This window comes from Phoxinus phoxinus (genome assembly GCF_949152265.1).
Source record: "Phoxinus phoxinus genome assembly, chromosome: 24".
In the NCBI taxonomy this organism is placed as follows: domain Eukaryota; kingdom Metazoa; phylum Chordata; class Actinopteri; order Cypriniformes; family Leuciscidae; genus Phoxinus; species Phoxinus phoxinus.
This window is the reverse complement of record NC_136899.1, coordinates 4,668,270-4,678,351: the sequence shown is the minus strand read 5'-3', so window position 1 is coordinate 4,678,351 and position 10,082 is coordinate 4,668,270. Positions and strand designations below refer to the sequence as shown.

General features: G+C 36.3%; 1 protein-coding gene across 2 annotated transcripts in view; it reads left to right on the top strand.

Moving 5' to 3' along the window:
- The first annotated feature begins 9,848 nt into the window (after positions 1 to 9,848).
- The window catches only part of st18 (ST18 C2H2C-type zinc finger transcription factor), a 63,432-nt gene continuing 63,198 nt past the window's right edge, over positions 9,849 to 10,082 (top strand). For both annotated transcript variants that reach the window (XM_079601603.1, XM_079601602.1), the window contains exon 1: positions 9,849 to 9,900. In XM_079601603.1, the coding sequence (XP_079457729.1) occupies positions 9,851 to 9,900 (50 nt within the window). In that variant the 5' untranslated portion in view covers positions 9,849 to 9,850. The remainder of the gene's footprint in view (positions 9,901 to 10,082) is intronic.

Below are 10,082 nucleotides of genomic sequence, written 5' to 3'. Positions count from 1 at the left end.
ATTCATTTTGGTATTTTCAAACCACGTTTTGAAATGCAGATATTCTAAAACTGATTTCTTTAATATTATCAAACAGTATGCATTGTTTCAAAGTGAGAAATGTGTGCTTTGTTAGTAGCTACTATAAAACACAATACATCCGATCCATTGCTGTAAAAAGTGATCAGTTGACTTAAAAATATGTGAGGAAACCCGTTGCCTTTAAATGATTAAGCAAATAAAACATGCGTAATTGAACAAATTAAGTTTAATTCCACATAACTTAATTTGTTTTCAATTATGCATGATGTTTATTTACTTAATTTTAAGGCAATGGGTCTCTTCACTTCTTTTAAGTTGTCAACTGATCACTTCTGATTTTGGTGCTGTTGCTTTCCCTCGAATTATATCACGTATAATGACTGAAGGTTTTTACTAAAGTTGGACAGGATGGAAGGAATTATTAAGGACACTGGAAAAAAAAATATGATTTTTTTATTCATTAAATCAGTGTTTTCAAGAAGTTTTGATTGATTAGAGAAGTAAAAATTGAATATTTCTTAATAAATTGCCAGTTTATCATTTTAGAAATACAGCACCCAGGGCAAAAATGATAACATCCCATCAAACCAAAGGTAATTGTTAGAGTAAGTTATTTGAAATGTACCCCTCTGCACACTATTGTGATATTGTAATAGAACATAATTGGATTTCTGTCTTTTAACATTGTCAGTTTAAAAAAGTATCCAATATATTTAGTGTTGGGTATATGAAAATAATAGGAAATATTCTGCATAATAGGAGAGATCCAGAAACAGGAAATCAGACGAGAAGAACTCAAACTTGTGACGTCCATGTGATCACCACAGCTGTCGGAGCGCATGCATGAACCTCTATGCCAAGGCAAGTACATTGGTTAGACCGATCCAGTGACATTTATGATTTATTAAGACTCGATGTGATGCATTATCATCTAAACCGTAACTTTGCAACTACAGAAACACAGCAACTGAGAAAAACGCTTTTTGATTGATTTGATATCAACGTCACACTGTTTTCTCTAAATCTGAGCATAGTTGAGTCAGACCCATTTGTCACAGGACAGATCATAGTTTATGCAACATAATTAATACAGTCATAACTCAGTTTTGAATAAATGTAAATTTTCTGTGTTTTGACATTAAATGTATGGCGGCTTTCAATGCACATATTTGTGCCATTATGTAACACCTTTGCTGTTGGACAGCAATACTTAAGGAGAAATTTGCAATTGCGCGATGCAACTTTAGAATTGTTTTGACAATATATGTTATGAAGTAACTGTACATAACATAAATAAAAAATATACAGAATTTACCCATAAGGAAATTATCAGATGTGTAAAATGTGTCTAAATAACAGGTTTTTGTAGGGAAACCATTAAGAAAAGTTCTCTTAATTTTGTAATTACAGTAAAGTGTGTTAAGTACATTAAATAGGGTCTGATTTGATTGACTTTAAAGTATTTAAGGTTATATTTAATGTGTGCATATCTAAGTAATGAACTTAATATAAAAAAAATATTAGCATCATTCAATAAATGTCGATTGGCAACTCTGCTGTCAAAGTAGAGGAGATGTTTGACTTTTTAAAGCTTGATGCTTATAATAACGCCTTTTACAAAACTACATAAAACAGCTGTCAACTAATATCCCACCAATTGCTAGTCGATAATAGAGATGGAGCTTTTAGGGGTTTGAGTGGAAAATGATCTCGGCTCAGTATGTCAACACATCAAAATGAAGAAATTAAACAACATTTATTCTTTACATAAGAGATGAGACCTGGAAATAGCTATAATTCCATCAAATTTCCTTCTTTGTGTGTGAAAATTGAGCAACAGATTTTGGCTCTGTAATATACAGCCTCTCAAAAGACTCTTTTATTGCTGCGCACATTCAAACCGATCATTAAACAGACATGTTTCGTTTGCCTTGAGTGCCTCTACTCAAGATGGAGGATTGTACATACCCCGGTAAGAGATAAACGTTAAAGAGCAAATGTCATGGGATATTGAGAAAAGAACTGGTGTTTGTTTGATCATACGGTGTGTGATGTTCAGTTCTCTTAAATTGTGTATCAGACCCATATAAACACCTTTTTTCATCTTTAAATTATATTTTAGACTGCGATTAATCCGTCCTCACACGGGAATTTATACTTAAATAAACTAAGACGCCCATAATTATCCTAAACTTCAAATAAATCTCAGGCAAAAATTTTTTTTTTCTGTGCTAATAGCTCCATATTGCACAAATAAATCATGAACCTATTATCAAACAAGTTTCCTGAACGCTCCCCACGTCTTCCATTGGTCGATTTGCAGATAGTCCCGCCCCCAGACTCCTGTCATTGGTTGATACAGTGTTACTATGTTTGCTAGACCCAAAAATGGCTTATAGTTGTCTTTGCATAGTGACCTGGGATACAACCAAGTATTCTGACATGGAAAATGACCCAGGTGACATTTTATCGTAATACATAAAATAAATAAACGTGACTGCTAATGGAAATGTTACCAGTATATTTGCAAATAAATCATGAATAATTCAGCACTTGAGACTGTACTATATAGAACATATCGATATATACATATATACTGTACACACACACTCATTTAAATTATTTTTTTTAATTAGAAGATGAGCATGTATCATGGCATAATCCAAATTTGACATAAAGGTGTACAACAGCAGCCAATATCATTATGCACATTAAGGGTACAGGTACAGGTAGCACCTACGCCTCCACACACACACACACACACACACACACACACACACACACACACACACACACACACACACACACACACACACACACATCTTTATCACCCTATTTCATGTTGTTTTGACCAACTGACTTTATTCTTATAGTGTTTAATACCATGGTATTATAAAAACCCCATAACTTTACAAAGCAGCATATTAATACCGTGGTACACTTTTAATCATACATATAATTGAAATATAATGAAGTTGAAAGTCATCGAGTGCGTTGTTATATGTTCACCGCAACAGGATGAACCACTGCTGGTCACAGAGACGCCACATGATTCTCACCTTTCGCATCTTGTGTGAACATGGCTTGTGTCCACATGATGACAGAAGGTGTAATGATATATCATTACAGCGTGCTCGTCAAACGCTGCAATATGTGCCACAAATATTTATACATTATTTGCAAGTTAAACGTTCTATTTCAAATGCAGCATTAATAGAGTTTATATTAAGATACTTTTCATGTCACATACAAAGATCATTGTGTGTGTTGGTGTGTGTATGCCAGCCAGATTGACAGACCGTAGGATATAGCGTGATATTCGGTGCCATGGAAGAGAATAGAATATGTATTCACACCACACCAGATGATTCAGTTGATCAAACTCTGTGATTTTGATTTGCGGCCAAAGAGAGTTTCATTTTAGTATAATCTTTATATTTATAGTCATTTGATTATATATGTATGTGATGACCAAGAATATAATGTGTAAACATAGTGGAAATAGCAGATGTTTTTAGCCCCAAAAAAAGTTGTATATATATATTTCCATAAAATTAGAGTGATCTTGGCAAAAAGATCTAATGTTTCACTGCCCTAATCTGTCCTGCTCGTTGACTAGTTACAGATAACCAGTCCAAACCTTCCCAGCAGCTAAAGATATCTGGCGAGGGAAAATGGACGCTAGCATCCTGCGTTTTTGCAGCCGCAGCGCCTGTGCAGAAGGAATGACACTGGCTTTGATGGACTCTATAGCTTTTTTGAGATGAGCCTCTTTATGCCGCTTGCAGTTCCATTATGGCTTTGTTGGAAAGCTTGTTTACCTGCTGATAACATACACTGGTGGATTGAGGAGCAGCGATCCAGAGCTTGCTGCCAGAGTCACTCAAGTCTCATTGTATGTCGGGAAGAGAAGAATGCCGTGTTTAGGCGAGGGGGGGCCGCACATGCTAAATGTGAAATCAAACTATAGGACCAATAAGAGATGTGCACAACTTTGCCAAGTTTTTATTTTTAGCCGCCGGGTTGCAGCGGAAGCTTACGAGCGCTGAGGTGGATGCGTACCTCCAGTCGCCCTCGTTTTACGCTCGCTTAATCTATACATGTCGACAGATTTTCAGGCTTTTCAATTCTCTAATTGAAAACGTGGAAAAATTGCAAATGTGATTAAAACGCATACTAGCAATCGTTGTTCTCGGTTGTGTTTTAATAAAAATTGCAGAGGCCGGGGATGATTTCAAAGCACAGTCCTAAGTGACATGTTTTGTCCTCGCTAACATGCAGTGTATCACCCTTGGCAGGAAACAGAATTCTGTACTCGTGGACAAAAAATAATAATTTATTTTAAAAAATTAGCCCAAAAAGCATTGGAACCCCACCCGCAAACAATTTTATTTTTGTAATGTGACGCATTTAAAGTGAAACTAGAAATTTCAGTGAAATAAAATGTAGGACAACTTGATTTTATCCATTTGGAATGAACTAGACTGTGAAAATGTGGTTGGGGGAGGGGTTGAAAATAAGAGGCATTGGTGATATCCCTCGAAAAGGAAAGTCATTTCTGAGTTGTTACATTTTTGATGAAAGATTATGAAGACAAACTTTTTTTTTTTTTCAGGACCAGGACTCGACTGGATTTTATATGGACAAAATTCCTAATCACATTTTGCATTTACATTGTGTAAGTACCCCCAAAAAACATGAAACGGCACCCACAAACAAATGTATTACTCTGCTGTGACACATTATGGGTGAATTCCCCAAGTGAATTGTTCACAATAAGACCAGGAATGTGTGTTAATATAGTAAATAAGCTAATTTTGGGACAAAATGTGCTCATGTGGATTTTATATGCACAAGCATAAAGTCCTAACCACATTTTTGAATTACATTTTCCAAACAATGAACTCCAAAAAGTGTTTCAAGTCAACATAAAAGGCATTTGCAACACATAATACTTCCGTAAAATGAGATATTTTCAAGTAAAACAGATATAAATCGTTCACAATAAGTAAAAAAGGTCAATTTTGGATTTTTTGTGTTATCTCTAAATCTCTTTGTAGTCACAATTTTGGTTTATTTTTTACCAAAATTTACCCCCAAAAAATCTCATAACTACTCAATTTTGGATTAGCAGTTGCTCACTTAAAAGTGAGGCCAAAACACAGAATATATTTAAAATATAGATTTTTAAAATGTATCTTTAATATAGTGGTAAAGGCCCGACCTGTGGCTTTATCAGTCACATGAGAGCAGTGGAGAAAGCAAACATGTTTTAGGGGTGTGTGTGTGTGTGAGTGCGAGAGAGAGTGTGAGTGTGGGGCTGTTGATGGCAGCTGCTAGTGCTTTGGATGTAGAAGCGGACAGATTGTGCGTTGTGTTGGTACAGCCAGTTCGCCACCTGGCACACTGTTTCTTGTTAGAACTTCTTGCTGTTTCTGTTCTGCTCAGAGAGACGCGGATGCAAGCGATGACAACTTTCGTCACACACCATGCTAAAACCGCCACCACAATTAAGGCCAACGGGATTGTGTACAAAAAACGCTTTTGCATTTCAACTTTCGCTGCAGAGACAAATTAATGGGCGATCATTTTGACATTAGATGCAATTATGCAACTAAATTGTCTTGTTAACTCTTTCCCCGCTATTGATGGAAATTTCCGTCATTTATGAGACATTGCTTCCTTGCCATTGATGGAAATTTCCGAATGTTTTCGCTGTTATACGGTTGGTGGCGCTATTACACATCTTCTGAAAGAGTACTGAATCTCCTGAGCAACAGACATGTGAAGAAGAAGCAGAAACAAGCGATAAGCAGATCTGCATATGTAAAATAATGTGATCATGAACATTAAACAAGCATATAAACTGCCTAACGTTACCGCATGAAATGTCGACCCAGGACGAGCTTGAGGACTGTGAAGCTTTAGGGGTTTGATGGACTCAATCTACTCCATCTGTGTTTTGATCATTGTTCTGAATCCCATCCAAATGAAATCTTTGACAAAAGTGTGTTTTTCTCAGCTTTTTGATCAAAATGTTGCTTTTTTATGAAACTTACACACATTCAAGTGTTGATTAAAAAACAGACTCTGTTCTTTCTTTTTATATATTGCATGTTCAGATAAACCTACATCAAAATATTCTGGGGGCTATGAAAGGTTTGTGAAAAATATAAAAAATGCTGGAGGTGGCTAGCAATTATGTATTTTTTTTAACCCTGGCAGGGAAAGAGTTAATTGTTAAAATATTTATTTAAACCTATATCGGCTCAAATAAAGTTGTTTCTAAGGCAGAGCAAGCGGTTACATTACAATCAAACAATTCGATTTTCCCCAATTAATTATTCACAGCAAGACCAGGAATGTGTGTTAATATAGTAAATATGGTCATTTGGGGGATTTTGACAAAATGTGCTTTATATATTAAGTTCTTACCACAATTTTGGATACATTTTTTTTAAACAATGTACTCCAAAATAAATCCAAACATACTGGACAGGAAGTCCCACCAATTTGACTATAGAAAGTCTGTTAGTTAGTGATTTAACTAACTAGGAAGACTAAGGATTACTATTATACACAGGGTTCTAGATTCGGACAGTTTTGAACTAGTTAAACTTCGGTGTATATCTCATCCCCCACCATTTGTGCTGTGGAAGTGAATGAAATAAGGCTTGTTGAGGAAATAAAGTAGGTTATTACTTTTTAAAGTGACTAAAATTAAGATTTTCTTCCAGGCGGACGATAAAATGCTGCAGAAAATCACATATGCTTGTGCTGAAGAAGCTGTATATGTGGTCCAGAATATTATAAAGACATCTAGGTCATCTAGCAAAGACCTGGCAACCATACGAGCACCATGACAGCGACTTTTAAGGTAAGTTTTCCTATTCAGAAAATATAACCGTTTACTTATCAGTCAGCTTGTTTGAAAGTGTCAAAATGAGTGTGATCTTGACAAGTCTTTGTGCAAATGATAATTGTTTAGACACCCCCCCCCCCCCCCAGACCAGCCCACCCTAACCCAGCCCCCGCATCCCGCGATGTGATTGACAGCCAGAGTGCTAATGCCTCTCTCCGCTAACAGACCGACGCATCCTTCTTATTAGTTAGTCATTCCACACTATCACACCCAGAATCTCTATCTGTCATTTCACAATTTAGCCCCGCGATGCATATGCACAGCGCCCAGACCAGCGCTCTCATCTCCTACATTTATACAACTGCAGAAATGATCACATGTATTCCTGTCTCCTCTCTCCCGCTTTCTTTTATTAGTATTACTTTATCCTGAGCATTATTTAGTCTTTTCCTGTGTGGTGTGTGACATGATGCTTTTGCATATCGAGGATGCTTTGGGATTTAAGCTTGAGAAATATACAGTGCTATGCATAAGTTTAGACACCCATGCTAAAGTTGACTAAAAAGAGGAATAAAAAATCATCTTTTGGAAATTGAACTTAATGCCTTAATTTAAAAAAATAGGAAAAATCCAACCTTTAAGGACACCAATTTTCTTTGTGAATGAATAATGTATCGTAAATAAATAAATGTTCTTCCTTAAAATACAGGGTGCATAAGTTTGGACACCCCTATGTTAAATTCCCATAGAGGCAGGCAGACTTTTATTTTTAAAGGCCAGTTACTTCATGGATCCAGGATACTCTGCATCCTGATAAAGTTCCCTTGGCCTTTGGAATTAAAATATCCCCACATCATCACATATCCTTCACCATATCTAGAGATTGGCATGGAGTACTTTCCATAAGATCATCTCTCAATGCAAATCAAACCAGCTGTTAGGCTAACTGAAATAAAACCATGCCAATCTCCAGGTATGGTGAAGGGTGTGTGATGATGTGGGGATATTTTAATTCCAAAGGCCAAGGGAACTTTATCAGGATGCAGAGTATCCTGGATCCATGAAGTAACTGGCCTTTAAAAATAAAAGTCTGCCTGCCTCTATGGGAATTTAACATAGGGGTGTCCAAACTTATGCACCCTGTATTTTAAGGAAGAACATTTATTTATTTACGATACATTATTCATTCACAAAGAAAATTGGTGTCCTTAAAGGTTGGATTTTTCCTCATTTTTTAAATTAAGGCATTAAGTTAAATTTCCAAAAGATGATTTTTTATTCCTCTTTTTAGTCAACTTTAGCATGGGTGTCTAAACTTATGCATAGCACTGTATTTCCATGCTATGACCTGAATTATTTTTTTTTAATTCTATACTGTGACTTTTGTTGAGAAAGTATGAATTGAAATAACTAATAATAACTTAAGTACTGAGTATTTAGTACAGTAGGCAAATAAGCAATTATGAGGCATTAAGACAGTAGTTTTATCATCATGTAACCATGAATATTTTAGTAACACTATAAACTACCGTTCAAAAGTTTGGGGTCATTTTAATATATTTAATATATTTTAAAATGTAATTTTTTCTTGTGATCAAAGCTGAATTTTCAGCGTCATTACTCCAGTCTTCAGTGTCACATGATCCTTCAGAAATCATTCTAATATGATGATTTGGTACTAAAACATTTCATATTTTTGGGTTACCATGATATAGTTTTTCAGGATTTTTATATGAATAGAAAATTCAAAAGAACACCATTTAAAAAATTGTTTCTAACAAATTTGAAAGTTTTTACTGTCACTTTTGATCAATTTAATGCATCCTTGCTGAATAAAAATAATAATTTAATTCTGACCTCAAACTTGAACAGCACTGTAATGTTACTGAAATGCTAAAGATAATTTACGACCGCATGAATACTGTAAATCATTTTTGGTTAGACTTTTTTTTTTAAGGTGTCCGTGTTACAGTGTAATTATACATTTAAGTACTTAGTAATATTAAGTGACTACATGTACTTACCATGGGGTTATGGTTCGGATTAGGGTTTGGTTTATGGTTAGTTGCATGTAATTATGCATAATTTACAGTTATTACAACAATAACTACATGTAACGTGTAACAAGGACACTGTAAAATAGAGTGTTGCCTAATTTTTACTTGCATAATGGTCGAAAAGTACTGGAATTGTTATAATAAACTAGTAGAGCCCTTTTAGTAAACTTAAAGCACTCTTTAAATGAATGTAGGGTTAAATTTAATGTCAAGTTTTTTTCTTACCGTTTTTTCCTATATGCTCAGTGAAATGTATTGTATGTCAAACAAGTCAAATCAAAACTTCAGCTTGATCTAAACTACAAAGCTTATCTTTGATATTTACCAAGGCGAATGTTGTGTTTAATGAAGAAACTTTTTTACGCCATGTCGTGATGATGTATGCTTTTGTGGCCTTGTTGAAATGAGCATAAATGCATCAAAGATCACAGTAAAGGTCAAATTAGCTTAATTTCCGATGCGAGTTCAAAAAGTAGATTTCAACCTTTAAACTAAACTCTCCCAGCAGACAACAGGCCCTCTATATCCCTTATAATCGAGCGGAAGCAGAAGTCGGAGAACGGCAGCCGTCGGAATCAAAAGCACAACTGTACAAGTTTGCAGCCGCTGTGGGGTGGGGGGGGGGGGGGAACTAGTTGCAGAAGAAGACAAACTTCTGGAGGATGACAACGGCACAAAAGTTGTTCTGTTGGGCGTGAGTGGTGTGGTGTCGCCCGGTGCCAGTGCGGCTGTGCCCTCAGAGCTGTTATCAGGGCACTGATGCTGGGCAGGCACACGGCCCCCTCTGTTCCCCTGCCTGATTTGAATGGACAGCGTTTTCCATTGTGTTCTCCATCAAAACAGAGGACAAAGTTAGTCAGCAAGTTGCATAGCTTCCCTGCATTCAGATTCCTTAAGCCTCTTTTGTATGATGCTCGACAATACGTTTCACTGCCACCGGACCTGCCCGGGCTGCCGGAGGTACGTAAGCCGCCGTGTTTTTACCCTCCGCAGACGCTAATAACTCGATCATTAGCCACGTGAGAGCGTGTTGGTACGAGCTTGGGAACGCTCACTCACCCAGGGTGAATAATTGATACGCCTTTTATCTGATCTCTCTGACTAGAAGTGCTTCCTTGCGAATTCCTGGCACTTACTGGTAA